Here is a 23,655-nt window from a genome sequence, read left to right on the forward strand (position 1 = left end):
TGATGTCTATGCGTTCCAGACTTCAGGCTGTAATTGCCTGCAAAGAATTTGCAACAAAGTATTAAAAAGTGAAAGTTAGATTTAGGATTGTTTAGTTTGTCCCATTACTTTTGGCCTTTTAAAAAGTGGGAGGCACATATAGAAACCGTTGTAATTCCTACACCGTTCACCTGATTTGGATGTAATTACCCTCAAATTAAATCTGAAAGTCTGCAGTTAAAGCACATCTTGTTTGTTTCATTTCAAAGCCATTGTGGTGGTGAATAGAGGCCAAAATATGAAAATTCTGTCAATGTCCCAATATTTATGCACCTGACTGTATGTATATATATATATATATATATATATATGTATATTTCATCACAACCAAATATTAACTGATATTCAATTAATTCAATACAGTTTAATGATAAAATAAGCATTGATATTATGATAAATGGATCTGTTAAAAAATATGGCCAAAGTATTTTCATTGATGGTAACTAGTATAAACACTATGGTGTCACTGTCAATACTCTCAGGGTGGCACCTTGGCACAGAGATTAGCATTGCTGCCTCATAGCGCTTTGGCCATGGTTTGGTTCTGAACAGGGCCCTATTTGAGTGGAGTTTGTATGTTCTCCTTGTGTTTGCATTTGTTTCCCAAGGTGCTTCTGTTTTCTTCCATACCTCAAAAAAACGCGCTGGCAGGTTAAATGGTAACTGGCTAAATTTCTCTAGCGTGCATATGATCATATGTTAGGGAAAATAAAGTGCTGCATAGTATGTAGGCGCAATATAATTAGGGGTGAGCGGGTTCGGATTTCTGAAATCCGAACCCCCCCGAGCCCCCCCGATCCGAGTCCGATCCGAGTCAGGCTCGACTTTTCCCGCCTGACTCGGATCTGACATCGAGGCAAAACGTCATCATCCCGCCTTCGGAGTCTCGCGGGTTTTGGATCCTATATAAGGTACCCGCGTCGGCGCCATTTTCTCACTCGGCTGTGGACAGTGAAGAGGGAGGGTGGGAGTTAGTGCTGTGTAGTGTAGTGTAGTGTAGTGCTGCTGTTGTCCACTACTTCAAAGTCCATAGGGGCTGGCTGTGTTGTGCTGTGCTGCTGTTGTTAATAGGGGCTGTGTCCACTACTTCAAAGTCCATAGGGGCTGGCTGGACTGTGTTGTGCAGTCAGTTCCAAAGTCCTGTGCAGTGTCCCAGTCCTAAAGGGGTGCTGTAGTGTTGTCCAGGGGGTGCTCTGTCCATCAGGGGTGCTCCCCCCAAGTGCTAAAAAAATAATATATTTTCTGTGTTTGTGAATTGTGTGCGCAGTAGCCGCACGTGCATCAACAAAGTAGTGCCAAGCGTGCGCCTGTGTCATAAGTAAAGGGCCGGCTGGCTTGACCGTTAAGGGTGCTGTAACCCCCGAAAGTACACTCCAGTCCAAACCAAAAAAAAAATTATTTTCTGTGTTTGTGAATTGTGTGCGCAGTAGCCGCACGTGCATCAACAAAGTAGTGCCAAGCGTGCGCCTGTGTCATAAGTAAAGGGCCGGCTGGCTTGACCGTTAAGGGTGCTGTAACCCCCGAAAGTACACTCCAGTCCAAACCTAAAAAAAAATTATTTTCTGTGTTTGTGAATTGTGTGCGCAGTAGCCGCACGTGCATCAACAAAGTAGTGCCAAGCGTGCGCCTGTGTCATAAGTAAAGGGCCGGCTGGCTTGACCGTTAAAGGGTGCTGTAACCCCCGAAAGTACACTCCAGTCCAAACCAAAAAAAAATTATTTTCTGTGTTTGTGAATTGTGTGCGCAGTAGCCGCACGTGCATCAACAAAGTAGTGCCAAGCGTGCGCCTGTGTCATAAGTAAAGGGCCGGCTGGCTTGACCGTTAAGGGTGCTGTAACCCCCGAAAGTACACTCCAGTCCAAACCTAAAAAAAAATTATTTTCTGTGTTTGTGAATTGTGTGCGCAGTAGCCGCACGTGCATCAACAAAGTAGTGCCAAGAGTGCCCCTGTGTCATAAGTAAAGGGCCGGCTGGCTTGACCGTTAAAGGGTGCTGTAACCCCCGAAAGTACACTCCAGTCCAAACCAAAAAAAAATTATTTTCTGTGTTTGTGAATTGTGTGCGCAGTAGCCGCACGTGCATCAACAAAGTAGTGCCAAGCGTGCGCCTGTGTCATAAGTAAAGGGCCGGCTGGCTTGACCGTTAAAGGGTGCTGTAACCCCTGAAAGTACACTCCAGTCCAAACCAAAAAAAAATTATTTTCTGTGTTTGTGAATTGTGTGCGCAGTAGCCGCACGTGCATCAACAAAGTAGTGTCAAGCGTTCGCCTGTGTCATAAGTAAAGGGCCGGCTGGCTTGACCGTTAAGGGTGCTGTAACCCCCGAAAGTACACTCCAGTCCAAACCAAAAAAAAAATTATTTTCTGTGTTTGTGAATTGTGTGCGCAGTAGCCGCACGTGCATCAACAAAGTAGTGCCAAGCGTGCGCCTGTGTCATAAGTAAAGGGCCGGCTGGCTTGACCGTTAAGGGTGCTGTAACCCCCGAAAGTACACTCCAGTCCAAACCAAAAAAAAAATTATTTTCTGTGTTTGTGAATTGTGTGCGCAGTAGCCGCACGTGCATCAACAAAGTAGTGCCAAGCGTGCGCCTGTGTCATAAGTAAAGGGCCGGCTGGCTTGACCGTTAAGGGTGCTGTAACCCCCGAAAGTACACTCCAGTCCAAACCTAAAAAAAAATTATTTTCTGTGTTTGTGAATTGTGTGCGCAGTAGCCGCACGTGCATCAACAAAGTAGTGCCAAGCGTGCGCCTGTGTCATAAGTAAAGGGCCGGCTGGCTTGACCGTTAAAGGGTGCTGTAACCCCCGAAAGTACACTCCAGTCCAAACCAAAAAAAAATTATTTTCTGTGTTTGTGAATTGTGTGCGCAGTAGCCGCACGTGCATCAACAAAGTAGTGCCAAGCGTGCGCCTGTGTCATAAGTAAAGGGCCGGCTGGCTTGACCGTTAAGGGTGCTGTAACCCCCGAAAGTACACTCCAGTCCAAACCTAAAAAAAAATTATTTTCTGTGTTTGTGAATTGTGTGCGCAGTAGCCGCACGTGCATCAACAAAGTAGTGCCAAGAGTGCGCCTGTGTCATAAGTAAAGGGCCGGCTGGCTTGACCGTTAAAGGGTGCTGTAACCCCCGAAAGTACACTCCAGTCCAAACCAAAAAAAAATTATTTTCTGTGTTTGTGAATTGTGTGCGCAGTAGCCGCACGTGCATCAACAAAGTAGTGCCAAGCGTGCGCCTGTGTCATAAGTAAAGGGCCGGCTGGCTTGACCGTTAAAGGGTGCTGTAACCCCTGAAAGTACACTCCAGTCCAAACCAAAAAAAAATTATGTTCTGTGTTTGTGAATTGTGTGCGCAGTAGCCGCACGTGCATCAACAAAGTAGTGCCAAGCGTGCGCCTGTGTCATAAGTAAAGGGCCGGCTGGCTTGACCGTTAAGGGTGCTGTAACTCCCGAAAGTACACTCCAGTCCAAACAAAAAAAAAATTATTTTCTGTGTTTGTGAATTGTGTGCGCAGTAGCCGCACGTGCATCAACAAAGTAGTGCCAAGCGTGCGCCTGTGTCATAAGTAAAGGGCCGGCTGGCTTGACCGTTAAGGGTGCTGTAACCCCCGAAAGTACACTCCAGTCCAAACCTAAAAAAAAATTATTTTCTGTGTTTGTGAATTGTGTGCGCAGTAGCCGCACGTGCATCAACAAAGTAGTGCCAAGCGTGCGCCTGTGTCATAAGTAAAGGGCCGGCTGGCTTGACCGTTAAAGGGTGCTGTAACCCCCGAAAGTACACTCCAGTCCAAACCAAAAAAAAATTATTTTCTGTGTTTGTGAATTGTGTGCGCAGTAGCCGCACGTGCATCAACAAAGTAGTGCCAAGCGTGCGCCTGTGTCATAAGTAAAGGGCCGGCTGGCTTGACCGTTAAAGGGTGCTGTAACCCCCAAAGTACACTCCAGTCCAAACCAAAAAAAAATTATTTTCTGTGTTTGTGAATTGTGTGCGCAGTAGCCGCACGTGCATCAACAAAGTAGTGCCAAGAGTGCGCCTGTGTCATAAGTAAAGGGCCGGCTGGCTTGACCGTTAAAGGGTGCTGTAACCCACAAAGTACACTCCAGTCCGAACCAAAAAAAAATTTATTTTCTGTGTTTAGCCGCACGTATATATCAAATCGATATAACATAAATGGAGGACCAAACTTTCTCCGATAAAAATAAAATAGAGAAAGATCAAGAACCACTTCCTCCTAGTGCTGAAGCTGCTGCCACTAGTCATGACATAGACGATAACATGCCATCAACGTCGTCTGCCAAGGCCGATGCCCAATGTCATAGTAGAGGGCACATACAATCCCAAATGGCAAAGTTCAGGAAAATGACCTTGAAAAAGACATTTAAATCAGCTGAAGAGAAACGTAAACTTGCCAATATGCCATTTACGACACGGAGTGGCAAGGAACGGCTAAGGTCGATCCCTAGTATGTTCATGACTAGTGGTTCAGCTTCACATGACGATGGAAGCACTCCTCCCACTAAAAAAATCAAAAGAGTTAAGCTGGCAAAAGCACAGCGAAGAACTGTGCTTTCTAAGAAGATATCACAAATCCCCAAAGAGAGTCCAAGTGTGGTGGTGGTTGCGATGCCTGACCTTCCCAGCACTGGACGGGAAGAGGTGGCTCTTTCCACCATTTGCACGCCCCCTGCAAGTGCTGAAAGGAGCACCCACAGTCCACTTGCTGATATGCAAATTGAAGATGTCACTGTTGAAGTACAACAGGATGAGGATACTGGTGTAGCTGGCGCTGAGGAGGAAGTTGGCGAGGAGGATTCTGATGGTGATGTGGTTTGTTTAAATCAGGCTCCGGGGGAGACAGTTGTTGTCCGTGGGATGAAAAAGCCCATCACGGTCATGCCTGGGCAGAAGACCAAACATTCCACCTCTTTGGTCTGGCAATATTTCTATCCAAATCCGGACAACAACTGTCTTGCCATATGTACCATATGTAAAGGTGAAATAAGTAGGGGTAGGGACGTCAACCACCTAGGAACATCCTCCCTTATACGGCACCTGCAGCGCGTTCATAAAAAGTTACTGTCAAGTTCAGAAACTTTGGCTCAGACCGTAAGCAGTCCAGGGACACCTAAATCCCGTTGTCCTGTTGTATCCAAGCGCCTGCAAACCACACCGTCAACTCCCTCCTCGTCAATTTCCTCCTTAGTCAGGATCGGAAGTAGTCCTGCAGGCCATATCACTGGCATGACTGACTCTCCTATCCGGGATTCCTCCGGAGGATCCTGCATTGCTACGCCTACTGCTGCCGCTGCTGCTGTTGCTGCTGCTGCTGGGAGTCGTTCATCATCCCAGAGAGGAAGTAGGAACACCACTACTTTTACTAAACAATTGACCCTCCAACAGTCCTTAGCGAGGAGGATGAAGTACGACAGCAGTCATCCTGAAGCAAAACGTATAACTGAGGCCTTGACTGCTATGTTGGTGTTAGACGTGCGTCCGGTATCCGCCATTAGTGCAGTGGGATTTAGACAATTGATGGAGGTAGTGTGTCCCCGGTTCCAAATCCCGTCTAGATTCCACTTCACTAGGCAGGCGATACCGAGACTGTACAGAAACGTCAGAAAAAGTGTCCTCAGTGTCCTGAAAAATGCCGTTGTACACAATGTCCACTTAACCACGGACATGTGGACAAGTGGAACAGGGCAGACTAAGGACTATATGACTGTGACAGCCCACTGGGTAGATGTATCACCTTACGCAGCAACAGCAGCAGCGTCACCAGTAGCAGCATCTCAGAAACGCCAGCTCGTTACAAGGCAGGCTACGCTGTGTATCACCGGTTTCAGTAAGAGGCACACCGCCGACAACCTCTTAGAGAAACTGAGGGAAATCATCGCCCAGTGGCTTACCCCACTTAGACTCTCCTGGGGATTTGTGATATCTGACAACGCCACCAATATTGTGCGGGCATTACATCTGGGCAAATTCCAGCACGTCCCATGTTTTGCTCACACAATAAACTTGGTGGTGCAGAATTTTCTGAAAAGCGACAGGGGCGTGCAGGAGACGCTTTGGGTGGCCCGAAAAATTTCTGGCCACTTTCGCCATTCAGCGACTGCGTGCCGAAGACTGGAGCGCCAGCAAACACTCTTGAACCTGCCCCGCCATCACCTGAAGCAAGAGGTTGTGACGCGGTGGAACTCAACCCTCTATATGCTTCAGAGGATGGAGGAGCAGCAAAAGGCCATACAAGCCTATACATCCACCTATGACATAGGCAAAGGAGGGGGTATGCACCTGACTCAAGCGCAGTGGAGAATGATTTCCGTGTTGTGCAAGGTTCTTCAGCCCTTCGAACTTGCCACACGTGAAGTCAGTTCAGACACTGCCAGCTTGAGTCAGGTCATTCCCCTCATCAGGCTTTTGCAGAAGCAGCTGGAGAAAGTGAAGGAGGAGCTAAGACGGAGCGATTCCGCTCGGCATGTGGGACTTGTGGATGAAGCCCTTCATTCGCTTTGCCAGGATTCCAGGGTGGTCAATCTGTTGAAATCAGACCACTACATTTTGGCCACCGTGCTCGATCCTAGGTTTAAAGCCTATGTGGTGTCTCTCTTTCCGGCCGACACAAGCCTGCAGAGGTGCAAAGACCTGCTGGTGAACACACTGTCAGCTGAAGCGGAACGTGACACGTCAACGGCTCCTTCTTCATTTTCTCCCGCAACTGGGGCTGCCAGGAAAAAACTTAGGTATCCTAAGCAACCCGCTGGCGGTGATGCAGGGCAGGCAGGACCAAGTTTGGACATCTGGTCCGGACTGAAGGACCTGGCAACAATTTCTGACATGTCTACTGTCACTGCATATGATACTGTCACCATTGACAGAATGGTGGAGGATTACATCGGTGACAGCATCCAAGTAGGCATGTCAGACAGTCCATACCTGTACTGGCAGGAAAAAGAGGCAATTTGGAGGCCCCTGTACAAACTGGCTCTATTTTACCTGAGTTGCCCCCCCTCCAGTGTGTACTCCGAAAGAGTGTTTAGTGCAGCCGGGAACCTTGTCAGCGAAAGGCGTAGGAGGTTGCTTCCACAGAATGTGGAGAAGATGATGTTCATCAAAATGAATTATCAGCTCTTCCAGGGAGACCAGCCTCCAGAAGGTACAGAGGGACCTGTGGTGGTGGATTCAAGTGGGGACGAGTTAATACTTTGTGAGGATGAGGATGTACACACTGAAGAGGGTGAGGAATCGGTGGATGAGGAGGATGAGGATGACATCTTGCCTCCGTAGAGCCAGTTTGTGCAGGGACACATTAATTGCCAGCTTGTTTTGTGGGGGCCCAAACGAACCAATCATTTCAGCCACAGTTGTGTGGCAGACCCTGGCGCTGAAATGATTGATTTGTTAAAGTGTGCATGTCCTGTTTATACAACATAAGGGTGGGTGGGAGGGCCCAAGGACAATTCCATCTTGCACCTCTTTTTTTCTTTGCATTATGTACAGTTTGGGGCCTAGTTTTTCTAACTGCCATCCTGCCTGCCACTGCAGTGTCACTCCTAGATGGGTCACGTGTTTGTGCCGCCCACTCGTGTCGCTTAGCATAGTCATCCAGCTACCTCGGTGCAACCTTTTGGACATAAAAACACTATTGTGAGGTGTGAGGTGTTCAGAATAGACTGGAAATGAGTGGAAATTAAGGTTATTGAGGTTAATAATAGCATAGGAGCAGAAAAACCTACAAATTCTGTGATTTTAGCTGTTTTTATGCTTTTTTTCAAAAAAATACAGATCCAAAACACAAAACCCAGAACCCAAAACACGGAAGGGTGGTTTTGGCAAAACCAATCCAGATCCAAAACACGAAGAAAGATCCAGATCCAAAACCAAAACACAAAACACGAAAAGTGGCCGGTGCACACCCCTAAATATAATTAAAGGTTAATAAATAAATAAGAAGGTACAATCACCTTAAGCAATGCTGTGCAATAGCAGGGTGATTTATTTGTATGATTTTTTTTTTTATTTTTCACTATTTAATTTTGGTTCTGTGCACTTTCTCATAATAATAGATGCATCAAATCCAAAAATCTATTTGTGCTGGTATGCTCCAATTCATACATTAATTTGGCTTGCCCAGTTTTCTAAACTTTTGCAGAGTGGCAATGGCTGTACTCTATTTCACACATTATTTTTCTCAGCTTTATTTCATTTTAAACCTTTTGCTGGTAAGGATTTCCTACTTTGTGCTAAGGCTAATTTTTACGTTTGCACTTGACATTATTCCAACAGCAGCAACACTAATTTTGTTATGCAATGTTCACAGCTATTATACGTTACCTTACTCTTTCAGAAGGTTTGGTATTTTCAGAAAAATAATGTCGATAAAAATTTTACTAAAATGGCCAACATTTTTTTTATTCAAATTTCAAGTAAGTGAACTAAATGCATTTTTTTATATCTTGTAAGTTTTCATAACAAAATATGCATCTGAAAATATAAAAACATTTTTAAATTATTTTTGCAATGTATAGGAATAACCCAGCAAAATCTATCATATTTTAAACTAGAAAGCCTTATGCTTTCAATGAAGACTCTCTTGTTTAATTTGACACAAATTGGGAGAGATCTTGACATCAGTCCCTCCTCCCCATCTTTGGAATTTTGGGCCTGATTCAGACCCACTCGCGAGCGGCTGTCCGCTCGCAAGTGGGTCGATGTTATGGACTGAGCATGCGCACGACGGAGGGAGCTCCGTCGTGCGCATGCGCCAGACGCGACGAGCGAAGGAAAGTCCTTCGCTCGTTGTGTCCGATCAAAGGGGGCGTGTTGTCAATGTTGATTGACAGCACGCCCCCTTTGGTGGGCGTGCCAGGGGCGTGCCCCCCTGACGGGGGCGTTCCCACGGGAACGCCTCCCGTCAGAAGCCGGCCCACTGACATCACTAGTGATGTCAGTGGGAGTGATTTTGGCTCTGATAGAGCCAAAATCACTCCGGAGCTTGCGGTTGAAAACCTCAACCGCAGGCTCCGGCTCGCAATTTCGATGGTCGCGATGGTCACGACCATCGCGGCCATCACAATGCACGCTCGTATAGCCTGTGGGTGGTGACCCACAGCTATACGAGCGTCCAGGAGGACGCTCCATTTTCATGGAGCCCAGCCCTCATTCAGAGCGTGCGCTCTGCTCAGAGCGTACGGCTCTGAATGAGGGCCTTTGTTTTAGAGTACTGCTTAGTCAATAACTATTAATGGAGCTGTAATCCTTCACCAGTTTGATTGACAAGTGTCAGTCAAATGATTATATGTCAGTCAGTATAATAGTCAGTAAATAAACACTGAGATTCAGTATTACATAATGATATAGAAATAGAGTTAATTTGTACATACAGTATAAGTGATTATAAAAACAACAACAACATACAATTCAATTGATTGTTAATTTAACAGTAATCAATTAAACGAGACATGAAATACTCAGTTTTGAAATGTGAAAGTCCTTAGAAATGTCCTTCATAGATTCAAACATATGAAGGGAAACCTGGGGCCTGATTCAGAGCCGGACGCTCTGACCAGAGCACTCGCTCTGAATCAGGGCCCTCCTCCATTAAAATGGAGCATCCTCCTGGATGCTCGTATAGCTGTGGGTGACCACCCACAGGATATACGAGTGTCCAAAAAGATGGTCGCGATGGTCTTGACCATCGTGACCATCGGACTTGCGACGGAGACCCTGCGGTAGGGTCTCCCTGCCACAAGCCCTGGAGTGATTTTGGCTCTATCAGAGCCAAAATCACTCCCACTGACATCACTAGTGATGTCAGTGGGGCCGGCTTCAGACGGTAGGCGTTCCCATGGGAACGCCTCCGTCTGGCAGGCACGCCCCCGGCACGCCCGCCAAAGGGGGCGTGCTGTCAGTCACCATTGACAGCACGCCCCCTTTGGTGACCCACTTGCGGGCGTACTGCAGCTTGCGAGTGGGTCTGAATGACCCCCCTACATCATACATGGTGCTCATAAAATATAAAATCGATGGTCAGTCATCAAAGCATTGTACATGTCGTACTATCTTAGTTGAATTCCAACAAATACAGGGAAAATGCTTTCTGATATCATTTCTGCTTACAAATTAACTTCCCATTGTACCTGGCTCTAACTGGTAATATAATTGGCCCATAATGCTTAGTGTGTGCCCACTATGTGTTACGGACACACACAAACCCAGAATAAATACTTAACACTATCCACCATTGTTTTACCTTCCAGGTAAATTTGGATTTTATGCAAGTATGTATACAGAGATGTGATAATTCCCACACTGGTCCTCATTCAAGATGTAAAACCAATGGATTATTTAACCCTGCACTTCTATCAGTAATTCAACAGCCTGCAACCTCTAAACGGGCACACCCTTACCACAAAATAATAACCTGAATACACATATAAAAGAGGCAACCAGCGCTAAATTCGATTCAAGGATCGGCAAAAACAAAAAAAAACAAAGGGCGCGGGTCTCTCCAGTAACAAACGTTAGATGCACTGCTGCACTCTAAAAGGTATTGTCGACCTTAAAACCAAGCGAAAAAGAATGAATTGGTGAAACTGTAACCCCTCAACAATTACAGAGAGTGCTGTCTATCTAACCAGATTAATAATGATTTATTTAAAAATTAAAATTCATATATGGTATTCCATGATAATCAAGTAGAATTTAAAAATCCTTCTAACAAAAAAGAACCTAAGAACTAAAGTCTCTTATATGAAGTATATTTTATCTATTCACCAAAATCCTTGGATCTACATATGTTTAATTTATCCTATTGTAGTTTTATATTGTAATTGTGTGACTCTAATTGTGTCTTATTGTACATTTGTCCATGTACTATGGGCCTGATTCAGAGCCGCTCGTAAGCGGCCGCTCGTTCGTTCCGAGCGATGTTAGCCCAACTGCGCATGCGTACGGATCGTTATACGCATGCGCTAACCAGTCAGTGCGGCCGAAATTCATGTGCTCGCTAAATAGCGAATGCCTGCTATTTTGAGTGACAGAAAGAGGCGTATGTGGGTGGTAACAGGGGAAGGTGCTTGAAAATGGGGAGTGGAAATCAGAACGCAGGCGTGCTTAAAGGTCAAAACGGGCGTTTTATGGGTGTGCATATTTAAAACAGCAGCATCATTGACCACGTCACTGGGTTATTTTATAGTCAGAACTGCTCGCAAAATTGTGGTAGCAAACACCAACCCCAAGAATAGCGAGCAGTTCATACCCTTGTCGATGTATTCGATTAATCTAATAAATAGCGGACATGACGTAGGATGCGAGCGGCCAGGGGGCGTATTTTTCTAAAAAACGAACGCAAGTTTTGTTCGCTCGTTCAGACATAGAGGCGTGAACAGACCGCAAACAGCGAACGGTTCATTTGAATAGCCACCCCTAGTTTTAGAACGAGCGACCGCAAATAGCGAGTGGCTCTGAATGAGGGCCTATATTTTTAAATTCCACTTGATTATCATGGAATACCATATATGAATTTTCATTTTTAAATAAATCATTATTAATCTGGTTAGATACAGAGCGCTCTCTGTAATTGTTGAGGGGTTGCAGTTTCACCGATTCATTCTTTTTGCAGAGCTAAATTAGCAGAAAATAGTATAAATGTGTCAATGCCGAGTCACTGTGTTATTGTAGATTGTCACTTCAATTAGTCGCTGTTCTTTCTCCCAGGCAATAGGATTAGAACTCACATTCAAATTCTGACCCGACTGCAAATAAAGGTATCTTTTAACTTGTAGATCATCACAAGTGCCAGCAACCTTTGGAGGAAAACTTACATTTGCATTTTATCCCGCATGCATATCAAAGTTTCTTTTTCCCTTGGACCTCTAGGAATTATATAAGAGTTCTTGAAAAAGGAGAGAGGGCTCTCCGAAACGAGTTGAAGGGAGGGATAATGGAGCATGCACAAGGTCAGATTTGTCAGATGAACGATTTGAACGATTTTACCAAAGATTTGAACGATTTTTGACTGCATTAAAATGAATGGAATCGTCCAAATCTGACTGCAAACACATCAGATGTCAGATATCGTTATCTGATAAGCGGGAACGTGCATCGTTCAAATCGTTCATCTGACAGATCTGACAGATATGTCAGATTTTCCTTCAGATATGAACGATTGAACGATTTTTTAAATCGTTATCGTTCAGATCTGAAGAAAAATCTGACCGTGTGTATGCACCATAAGGCTAAGAGGAGGCTGTGGGGAGGGAGGGATAGGGCTATGCTGTGGGGAGGGAAGGTTAGGGCTAGGCTGTGGGGAGGGAGGGATAGGGCTAGGCTGTGGGGAGGGAAGGTTAGGGTTAGGCTGTGGGGAGGGAGGGTTAGGGATAGGGCTAGGCTGTGGGGAGGGAGGGATAGGGCTAGGCTGTGGGGAGGGTTAGGGTTAGGCTGCATGAAATGTGGGTTAGTTTTAGAGGGAGGGTAAGGGGTAATTACCTTTGGGCATCAGGATTCTAACTATTGGGATGCTGCTGTCGGTATTCAGACAGCCGGCATCCCGACTGCCGGGACCCCATACCTAACCCTATGTGACAAGGCATTGTCTTGCACAGGACAACAGTTAATGTTTAATTTCTATTTTCTCCCGCCTGATCCCAGATCCTTATAAAATCAACAGGATGTTTTCAATGTGATGATATATCTGACCTATAGCTGAAAATTTCAACAATACATTAATTTTTGTCACTTTTTTGGTCACTGACTTGGTCTACCAACAAATACATTTAATAGAATTACTTTTTTTTCTAGGCTCGAACAGGTGGCAAGTGGCCATTGAAGTGGTATGCCCCAGAGTGCATACAATATAAAAAGTTTTCATGCCGGAGTGATGTGTGGAGCTATGGTATAACCATGTGGGAAGCATTCACCTATGGACAGAAACCTTACAAAGTATGTATCTGATGGACCACTGTGGTTTCTCACATCTGTGAGCGCAGTTTGTGGATTCAAACAGGGAAGTAACTAAAAGTTATCGGGCATCATAGCAAAATGACCTCCCCCGTCCTGAATTTTCAAAACCCGTCCACCCCAAGTCCCAAATTTTGAAAGCCTCCCCTCCGCCCAAGTGCCAGGCCCACCTGCCACATCTAATGACTTAGTTCTGCAGCTTCTGCTGAAGACTGCAGACTGTTGTAAATATCTGACACAGAGCACACAATGCTCACCTTGTGCAAATGTCAGACTCCAGAGCAGTGCACTCTTTCTGTCCTGTCCGACCACGTCTGGCTGCACCTACTCAGACTCATGCCGTCAGTCTGTTGCAGCTGGAATGGTCTATGCAGCATCATTGGGTAGAGGGTCAGGGGCAGTACAGGCACCGTGCAAAGTGGAGCTACTGTCTCCCTGTCTGCAGCCACAGAGTGATTTGGTGGGCGGGCAGAAGTGGCCTCAATGTTTGCTACTGTACGTGCATGAGGAGTCCGAGAAACCCCTACCATGCATGCATACCGCTGAGTGTATGCAGAGATTGCTGTTGCATACATGATCGTACTCATTTGAGATGACGGCGGAAAGACATGAGCTTTACTGGGAGGTGTCTGGGAGGTAGCCTGAAGTAAGAGCAAAAAAAGGCAATTTCAAGGGGCGTGTTATGGGAGTGTCATTGGCATGTCAGTAAACAGTGCTACATTCTGAAACGCAGAGCCACAACCACAGAGCCCATGTTTAGAGAAAGTTTAGATGCAGACACTGCGCTAGTTATAGGGCGTTGTGTCGATGGTCATTTTTTTGTTGTGCCGATGGTGGAGTGTTTGAGTCCACTGGTGGATTTTCACTGTCCTCGGACATTGAAAGTGGACATCTCAGGCTTGCAATCTCTGGAGCTCGCAATTACAGAAGGGGAAGGCTGAGACTAGCATTTGCATATTATCGTAGCTGCAAATCCGAAGGAATCGCACCCGGTCATGCATTAGCATCCACCTCTGAATCAAGCCCTCAGTCTGATATCTGACTGGTTGCAGGGAGGAAGGCAGGCCCCAAAGGCAGTGCAGGGCCCGTAACAATCACACCACCTAAACCTTTGGTAGTTACGCCCTTGAATTCAATAAATCAAATTTTATGCACTGATTTTGCATCTTTGTTTTGTAGAAACTGAAGAGTACAGAAGTCCTTGCTTTCATTCAGAGGAATGAGCGCTTGCCATGTCCTACAGACTGCCCTAAAGAAATGTATCAGCTAATGTTAGACTGCTGGACTTTCAAGTAAGAAATTATGTTAATCACTATTATATGTTATTGTGTCTGTTTTTTGCTATTAAGCAACTTTATTATTCTAATGATCTATACAACTATTGACTCGGTACAGCAATATAAACTGGCTCTATTGCTTCAGTTTACTCTTTCAAAACTAGAGTTACTTTATGACTTGGTGACCATACCACATCATACAGTTTGTGTACCAAGATATATTTATATGGAAATACATCTATTTTTACGTTAAGTACATTGTACAGTGGAAAAGAGAAGCTTAAAATATAAAAACATGTTTCATTCAAAGGCAACAGCAGTCTGTCATCATTAATAGATTTAGCGTAAACATCCCTTAGCTGCTGACATACCAGGTATTATTATAAGATCCAGTGTAACTGTTCCTGGTATTTCTCTTGCAGCCTGCCTACAGGGCAATACCTGGTGAGAACATAGAGTTAATGGGCCTGATTCAGAGCCGCTCGTAAGCGGCCGCTCGTTCGTTCCGAGCGATGTTAGCCCAACTGCGCATGCGTACGGATCGTTATACGCATGCGCTAACCAGTCAGTGCGGCCGAAATTCATGTGCTCGCAAAATAGCGAATGCCTGCTATTTTGAGTGACAGAAAGAGGCGTATGTGGGTGGTAACAGGGGAAGGTGCTTGAAAATGGGGAGTGGAAATCAGAACGCAGGCGTGCTTAAAGGTCAAAACGGGCGTTTTATGGGTGTGCATATTTAAAACAGCAGCGTCATTGACCACGTCACTGGGTTATTTTATAGTCAGAACTGCTCGCAAAATTGTGGTAGCAAACACCAACCCCAAGAATAGCGAGCAGTTCATACCCTTGTCGATGTACTCGATTAATCTAATAAATAGCGGACATGACGTAGGATGCGAGCGGCCAGGGGGCGTATTTTTCCAAAAAACTAACGCAAGTTTTGTTCGCTCGTTCAGACATAGAGGCGTGAACAGACCGCAAACAGCGAACGGTTCATTTGAATAGCCACCCCTTGTTTTAGAACGAACGACCGCAAATAGCGAGTGGCTCTGAATGAAGGCCCATGTTCCTTTTAATATTGTACACAACAGTCTGGTGGTCAGGAGCATAAAGTAATGCTTCTTGCCCACAGCATGGCCAAAGTATATTTGTATATCTCCTTGGCTTCCAGTTGTTGCTAGATCCTAGTTGGAGAAAGGACATCTGACGTCACAACCAGGTGACCGCTACGGCAGGTCCAGTCAGCATCCAGTGTTACTATCCATGTGGGCACAGAGGGGGAATATAAACCTGTGGCGAGTATTGAGGTTGCACTCGGTGCGGGTAGGGGGGGGAGTGTTGTTGTGCGCATGGCTGACAAAAGGGGGCATGGCCTCGTGGAACAGGGGTGTGGCTTTGTGGGTAGGGGGCTTGGGCTTGTGGCCTAAACTCCCGTTTTAGTCACTCCTGGGTTCCAGGAGATGCGGGCTGCCACTGGGGAGAAGTCTGTTTCAAAGTGCCGGCTCCCTCACTGTGTCAGGAGCAGGGGCTGGCTGGCAACTTTTAGCCTGGGGGGGGGCAAACACACGCAAGTGGCCCTGGCTTTTCAACAAGCACATTGTGGAGCTTGGCCCCGATAGAGTAACGCTATCTACAGATGATGTTACCCTATAGAAGCCTATAGGCTACTAATCTTCTGGAAAGGGGTGCTCTGGATCCCTGTCTGTTAGCCCTTGAGAGCCGTGCATGCACAGAGCCCGTCTCCTGGCAAGAACATTTTATTAAGTTTGCATGAAAATATTAATTAACACATTGTGAATTTGGACGTAAAATATTTATCACATCTACATTAAAAATGCGGATTGTGATAAATAAGTCAATTAGTAACAGACCTGCCATCCTTAGGTTCAGTTTTGTGGCGCTGAACTCGAAGAGTGGACCTGTATGGGGGAGGAGGGTAGATGTGTATGGGAGAGGAGATGTAGGGGGGAAGAAGGTGGATTTGTAGTGGGGAGTAGGGTAAAAGTGTAGTAGGGAGGAGGGAGCATGTGTGGGGTGGAGGAAGGGGATTTGTAGGGGGGAGGTGTTAAATGTGTAAGGGAGGAGGGCGGATATTTAGTGGGGCAATAGATGTGGCAGGGAAGAGATAGGATTGACAGGAAAGGGGAAGGTAAGAAGGGAATAACAGAGGAGCAAGGAAAGGAGGGATATTGACAGAAGGATGGAAAGGAGAGTGTGTGGAGGAGGAAGACAAGGGGGCAGATTGGACAAGAGTAGTAGATAGATCCTTCTCTGTAGATGTACCCTGATATCATCAGTTACTCTCCAACATCATTCCCTACTGTCCACGTGGACAAAGAGGTGGAATATAATTCTGTGGTGAGCGAAGTGAGCCCACGATGGGACAAGTATATATATTGTGTGCTTTCCCCGTGCCGGGCCCCCTCCTCTCTCCCCGGAGGCCCGGCAGCCGACTGATGCAGCTGGCTGGCCACCGCAGAGTCAGTAGACTCTGGGCACTAGAGTATGCCCAGAGTCTACTGCACATACGCAGAACGCCGGAAAAATGGCTGCGGCGGCCATTTTCTGGTGTTCTGTGCAGTGCTGACACCCAGCCGCACCCAGCCGCACAGCTCCTGTCACTGAGGAGGAGTCAGCACTCTGGTGTCACCCCTTGGCAGGTGACACCTGGGTGCAGCCTGCACCCCCCCCAGCACTTTTGGCCCCGTGTTCTGAACCTTGCTCCTCCCCCTGTTGTCCCGAGTCACATGGTTGTGCATCAGAGGTCCTGTAAAGCACTTCACTTTAGACCTAACCGTGTTATTGACACAAATCATCATATACCAGGAACAGTGTCCAACACATTCATCCAAGAGTGCCCAGCATGTATAAACAATACCATTTACACAGTGTTGCCCAGCATCAGGGGCGTATCTATAATAGATGCAGGGTGTGCGGTGCAGGGGAGACCCTCACCGCTTACCCTGCACCCATATTATCTAAAACTTACCTCTCCAAGGTCCCGCATCAGGTGTTTCAGCCCGAAAATGGGCGTGAGGAAATCGCTGGAAAAATTGCAGCATCGTCCTCCCTTAAGACGCCCCTGCCCAGCATGTGCAATTAATACTCAGGAAAATTGCCTGGTATTGACCAGAAAGCCCCTATATTACATTAAAAAAAGTTACCTGCATTTGCTGACTGTAGCACTCAGTGACTCTTCCCATCTCAGCAGTCACCTGTAGTGCACATACCACTAAATGTGTACTTTTTCTCCCCATTTTCTGTTGAAATTACAGAAACAACTAAATGTGACTGCTGGTTTCAGTATGAAATTTCGCCCTGCTGGCTAGTTCTGAGAGCGCACTTAGCGGCCACTAGCACCTGACAGCAGAGTCAGGGAGAAATGCTGAGTCATGTTCTAGAATGTAGCCTATATCAGGTGACTTCAGTGTTGCGATAAATGACACATCAGTCACCTACATTTGCTCCTCGAACAGACCAGAAATCATTAAATGACTGCGAAGCAAGCCACCCGACAATGCTGTATGCTGCAGTCTCTGGGTATATTCTGGTCAAGTCTTGTATTACTATTTTGTTAAATTCATAAATTCGAAAAATGTAATTAATATAACAAATATCCTCACATCATAACCATAGTCCAAATGCTCCCTTTAAAATCTTTATATTACCAGTTATAACATCTCTAACTGAAGAATATCCTGAATATTCAAATACTTTAAATACTGTGTTTGAAATATAGTAGCCACAAGCTTAGCCATTCTGTTGCCTTTGGAAACAGCCAAAATGCTTCCTTGTCATCTCTAATGCTGATGTATTACAGTTCAGTTCAGTCATACACATTGCATGTGTTTAGTTCTCAAGACTAATGGACACCAGGGCACCAGTAGTGTCGATAGAAGAACTTTACATTCATGGTCACATGCAGACATTGGCCCCCATTTACTAACAAGTTTTATCACCAAAACGAGTGATAAATGTCACTGTGTATAATAAATGGTGCTCCAGCCAATCAGCTCCCAACTGTCATTTTTCTAACAGTTGACAGTTGGGAGCTGAGTGGCTGGAGCACCATTTATCATACACAGCAGAGCTGGATTAAGGCTTTGGGGGGCCCGGGGCACTTAAGACAGGGGGGCCCTAAAGTCTAAAATTAAATTCCTAAGGGATGGAAAACGGCACTCAGTGTTTATTTACAGAGTTTGAAATATACAGCGAGCCGGGGTCGTGTAGCAAGTTGTATATTTCAAATTCTGTAAATAAACACTTCGGAGTGCCGTTTTCCATCTCTTACGCTGCATCTACTGTACCTGGCACCCTTGAAAAAACTTTGGACACTGAAGTGCCCATTACCTCTATACGTATGTATATATATACTGTATATAAAATCAATCAGCATCTATCAGCTTGGCACTCTGCTCCATATATATATATATATATTAGGGGTGTGCACCGGCCACTTTTCGTGTTTTGTGTTTTGGTTTTGGATCTGGATCTTTCTTCGTGTTTTGGATCTGGATTGGTTTTGCCAAAACCACCCTTCCGTGTTTTGGGTTCTGGGTTTTGTGTTTTGGATCTGTATTTTTTTTTTAAAAAGCATAAAAACAGCTAAAATCACAGAATTTGTTGGTTTCTCTGCTCCTATGCTATTATTAACCTCAATAACCTTAATTTCCACTCATTTCCAGTCTATTCTGAACACCTCACACCTCACAATAGTGTTTTCATGTCCAAAAGGTTGCACCGAGGTAGCTGGATGACTATGCTAAGCGACACGAGTGGGCGGCACAAACACGTGACCCATCTAGGAGTGACACTGCAGTGGCAGACAGGATGGCAGTTAGAAAAACTAGGCCCCAAACTGTACATAATGCAAAGATGGAATTGTCCTTGGGCCCTCCCACCCACCCTTATGTTGTATAAACAGGACATGCACACTTTAACAAATCAATCATTTCAGCGCCAGGGTCTGCCACACAACTGTGGCTGAAATGATTGGTTCGTTTGGGCCCCCACAAAACAAGCTGGCAATTAATGTGTCCCTGCACAAACTGGCTCTACGGAGGCAAGATGTCATCCTCATCCTCCTCATCCACCGATTCCTCACCCTCTTCAGTGTGTACATCCTCATCCTCACAAAGTATTAACTCGTCCCCACTTGAATCCACCACCACAGGTCCCTCTGTACCTTCTGGAGGCTGGTCTCCCTGGAAGAGCTGATAATTCATTTTGATGAACATCATCTTCTCCACATTCTGTGGAAGCAACCTCCTACGCCTTTCGCTGACAAGGTTCCCGGCTGCACTAAACACTCTTTCGGAGTACACACTGGAGGGGGGGCAACTCAGGTAAAATAGAGCCAGCTTGTACAGGGGCCTCCAAATTGCCTCTTTTTCCTGCCAGTACAGGTATGGACTGTCTGACATGCCTACTTGGATGCTGTCACCGATGTAATCCTCCACCATTCTGTCAATGGTGACAGTATCATATGCAGTGACAGTAGACATGTCAGAAATTGTTGCCAGGTCCTTCAGTCCGGACCAGATGTCCAAACTTGGTCCTGCCTGCCCTGCATCACCGCCAGCGGGTTGCTTAGGATACCTAAGTTTTTTCCTGGCAGCCCCAGTTGCGGGAGAAAATGAAGAAGGAGCCGTTGACGTGTCACGTTCCGCTTCAGCTGACAGTGTGTTCACCAGCAGGTCTTTGCACCTCTGCAGGCTTGTGTCGGCCGGAAAGAGAGACACCACATAGGCTTTAAACCTAGGATCAAGCACGGTGGCCAAAATGTAGTGGTCTGATTTCAACAGATTGACCACCCTGGAATCCTGGCAAAGCGAATGAAGGGCTTCATCCACAAGTCCCACATGCCGAGCGGAATCACTCCGTCTTAGCTCCTCCTTCACTTTCTCCAGCTGCTTCTGCAAAAGCCTGATGAGGGGAATGACCTGACTCAAGCTGGCTGTGTCTGAACTGACTTCACGTGTGGCAAGTTCAAAGGGCTGGAGAACCTTGCACAACACGGAAATCATTCTCCACTGCGCTTGAGTCAGGTGCATACCCCCTCCTTTGCCTATGTCATAGGTGGATGTATAGGCTTGTATGGCCTTTTGCTGCTCCTCCATCCTCTGAAGCATATAGAGGGTTGAGTTCCACCGCGTCACAACCTCTTGCTTCAGGTGATGGCGGGGCAGGTTCAAGAGTGTTTGCTGTCGCTCCAGTCTTCGGCACGCAGTCGCTGAATGGCGAAAGTGGCCAGAAATTTTTCGGGCCACCCAAAGCGTCTCCTGCACGCCCCTGTCGCTTTTCAGAAAATTCTGCACCACCAAGTTTATTGTGTGAGCAAAACATGGGACGTGCTGGAATTTGCCCAGATGTAATGCCCGCACAATATTGGTGGCGTTGTCAGATATCACAAATCCCCAGGAGAGTCTAAGTGGGGTAAGCCACTGGGCGATGATTTCCCTCAGTTTCTCTAAGAGGTTGTCGGCGGTGTGCCTCTTACTGAAACCGGTGATACACAGCGTAGCCTGCCTTGGAACGAGCTGGCGTTTCTGAGATGCTGCTACTGGTGACGCTGCTGCTGTTGCTGCGTAAGGTGATACATCTACCCAGTGGGCTGTCACAGTCATATAGTCCTTAGTCTGCCCTGTTCCACTTGTCCACATGTCCGTGGTTAAGTGGACATTGTGTACAACGGCATTTTTCAGGACACTGAGGACACTTTTTCTGACGTTTCTGTACAGTCTCGGTATCGCCTGCCTAGTGAAGTGGAATCTAGACGGGATTTGGAACCGGGGACACACTACCTCCATCAATTGTCTAAATCCCACTACACTAATGGCGGATACCGGACGCACGTCTAACACCAACATAGCAGTCAAGGCCTCAGTTATACGTTTTGCTTCAGGATGACTGCTGTCGTACTTCATCCTCCTCGCTAAGGACTGTTGGAGGGTCAATTGTTTAGTAAAAGTAGTGGTGTTCCTACTTCCTCTCTGGGATGATGAACGACTCCCAGCAACAGCAGCAGCGGCAGCAGGAGGCGTAGCAATGCAGGATCCTCCAGAGGAATCCCGGATAGGAGAGTCAGTCATGCCAGTGACATGGTCTGCAGGACTACTTCCGATCCTGACTAAGGAGGAAATTGACGAGGAGGGAGTTGACGGTGTGGTTTGCAGGCGCTTGGATACAACAGGACAACGGGATTTAGGTGTCCCTGGACTGCTTACGGTCTTAGCCAAAGTTTCTGAACTTGACAGTAACTTTTTATGAACGCGCTGCAGGTGCCGTATAAGGGAGGATGTTCCTAGGTGGTTGACGTCCCTACCCCTACTTATTTCACCTTTACATATGGTACATATGGCAAGACAGTTGTTGTCCGGATTTGGATAGAAATATTGCCAGACCAAAGAGGTGGAATGTTTGGTCTTCTGCCCAGGCATGACCGTGATGGGCTTTTTCATCCCACGGACAACAACTGTCTCCCCCGGAGCCTGATTTAAACAAACCACATCACCATCAGAATCCTCCTCGCCAACTTCCTCCTCAGCGCCAGCTACACCAGTATCCTCATCCTGTTGTACTTCAACAGTGACATCTTCAATTTGCATATCAGCAAGTGGACTGTGGGTGCTCCTTTCAGCACTTGCAGGGGGCGTGCAAATGGTGGAAAGAGCCACCTCTTCCCGTCCAGTGCTGGGAAGGTCAGGCATCGCAACCACCACCACACTTGGACTCTCCTTGGGGATTTGTGATATCTTCTTAGAAAGCACAGTTCTTCGCTGTGCTTTTGCCAGCTTAACTCTTTTGATTTTTTTAGTGGGAGGAGGGCTTCCATCGTCATGTGAAGCTGAACCACTAGTCATGAACATACTAGGGATCGACCTTAGCCGTTCCTTGCCACTCCGTGTCGTAAATGGCATATTGGCAAGTTTACGTTTCTCTTCAGCTGATTTAAATGTCTTTTTCAAGGTCATTTTCCTGAACTTTGCCATTTGGGATTGTATGTGCCCTCTACTATGACATTGGGCATCGGCCTTGGCAGACGACGTTGATGGCATGTTATCGTCTATGTCATGACTAGTGGCAGCAGCTTCAGCACTAGGAGGAAGTGGTTCTTGATCTTTCTCTATTTTATTTTTATCGGAGAAAGTTTGGTCCTCCATTTATGTTATATCGATTTGATATATACGTGCGGCTAAACACAGAAAATAATTTTTTTTTTGGTTTGGACTGGAGTGTACTTTGTGGGTTACAGCACCCATTAACGGTCAAGCCAGCCGGCCCTTTACTTATGACACAGGCGCACGCTTTGCACTACTTTGTTGATGCACGTGCGGCTACTGCGCACACAATTCACAAACACAGAAAATAATTTTTTTTTGGTTTGGACTGGAGTGTACTTTCGGGGGTTACAGCACCCTTTAACGGTCAAGCCAGCCGGCCCTTTACTTATGACACAGGCGCACGCTTGGCACTACTTTGTTGATGCACGTGCTGCTACTGCGCACACAATTCACAAACACAGAAAATAAATTTTTTTTGGTTTGGACTGGAGTGTACTTTCGGGGGTTACAGCACCCTTTAACGGTCAAGCCAGCCGGCCCTTTACTTATGACACAGGCGCACGCTTGGCACTACTTTGTTGATGCACGTGCGGCTACTGCGCACACAATTCACAAACACAGAAAATAATTATTTTTTTGGTTTGGACTGGAGTGTACTTTGGGGGTTACAGCACCCTTTAACGGTCAAGCCAGCCGGCCCTTTACTTATGACACAGGCGCACGCTTGGCACTACTTTGTTGATGCACGTGCGGCTACTGCGCACACAATTCACAAACACAGAAAATAATTTTTTTTTGGTTTGGACTGGAGTGTACTTTCGGGGGTTACAGCACCCTTTAACGGTCAAGCCAGCCGGCCCTTTACTTATGACACAGGCGCACGCTTGGCACTACTTTGTTGATGCACGTGCGGTTACTGCGCACACAATTCACAAACACAGAAAATAATTTTTTTTTGGTTTGGACTGGAGTGTACTTTCGGGGGTTACAGCACCCTTTAACGGTCAAGCCAGCCGGCCCTTTACTTATGACACAGGCGCACGCTTGGCACTACTTTGTTGATGCACGTGCGGCTACTGCGCACACAATTCACAAACACAGAAAATAATTTTTTTTTTGGTTTGGACTGGAGTGTACTTTGGGGGTTACAGCACCCTTTAACGGTCAAGCCAGCTGGCCCTTTACTTATGACACAGGCGCACGCTTGGCACTACTTTGTTGATGCACGTGCGGCTACTGCGCACACAATTCACAAACACAGAAAATAATTTTTTTTTGGTTTGGACTGGAGTGTACTTTCGGGGGTTACAGCACCCTTTAACGG

At 46.3% G+C, this 23,655-nt stretch overlaps 1 protein-coding gene across 1 annotated transcript in view; it reads left to right on the top strand.

The window, feature by feature from the left end:
- ZAP70 (zeta chain of T cell receptor associated protein kinase 70) overlaps positions 1-23,655 on the top strand; it is a 107,387-nt gene that overhangs the window by 73,939 nt on the left and 9,793 nt on the right. Inside the window, exons 11-12 of the mRNA XM_088448894.1 lie at positions 12,833-12,973; positions 14,171-14,283. Of these exons, the coding sequence (XP_088305020.1) occupies positions 12,833-12,973; positions 14,171-14,283 (254 nt within the window). The remainder of the gene's footprint in view (positions 1-12,832; positions 12,974-14,170; positions 14,284-23,655) is intronic.

This window comes from Taudactylus pleione, unplaced genomic scaffold, assembly GCF_031769625.1.
Source record: "Taudactylus pleione unplaced genomic scaffold, aTauple2 ptg000471l, whole genome shotgun sequence".
Classification (NCBI taxonomy): Eukaryota; Metazoa; Chordata; class Amphibia; order Anura; family Myobatrachidae; genus Taudactylus; species Taudactylus pleione.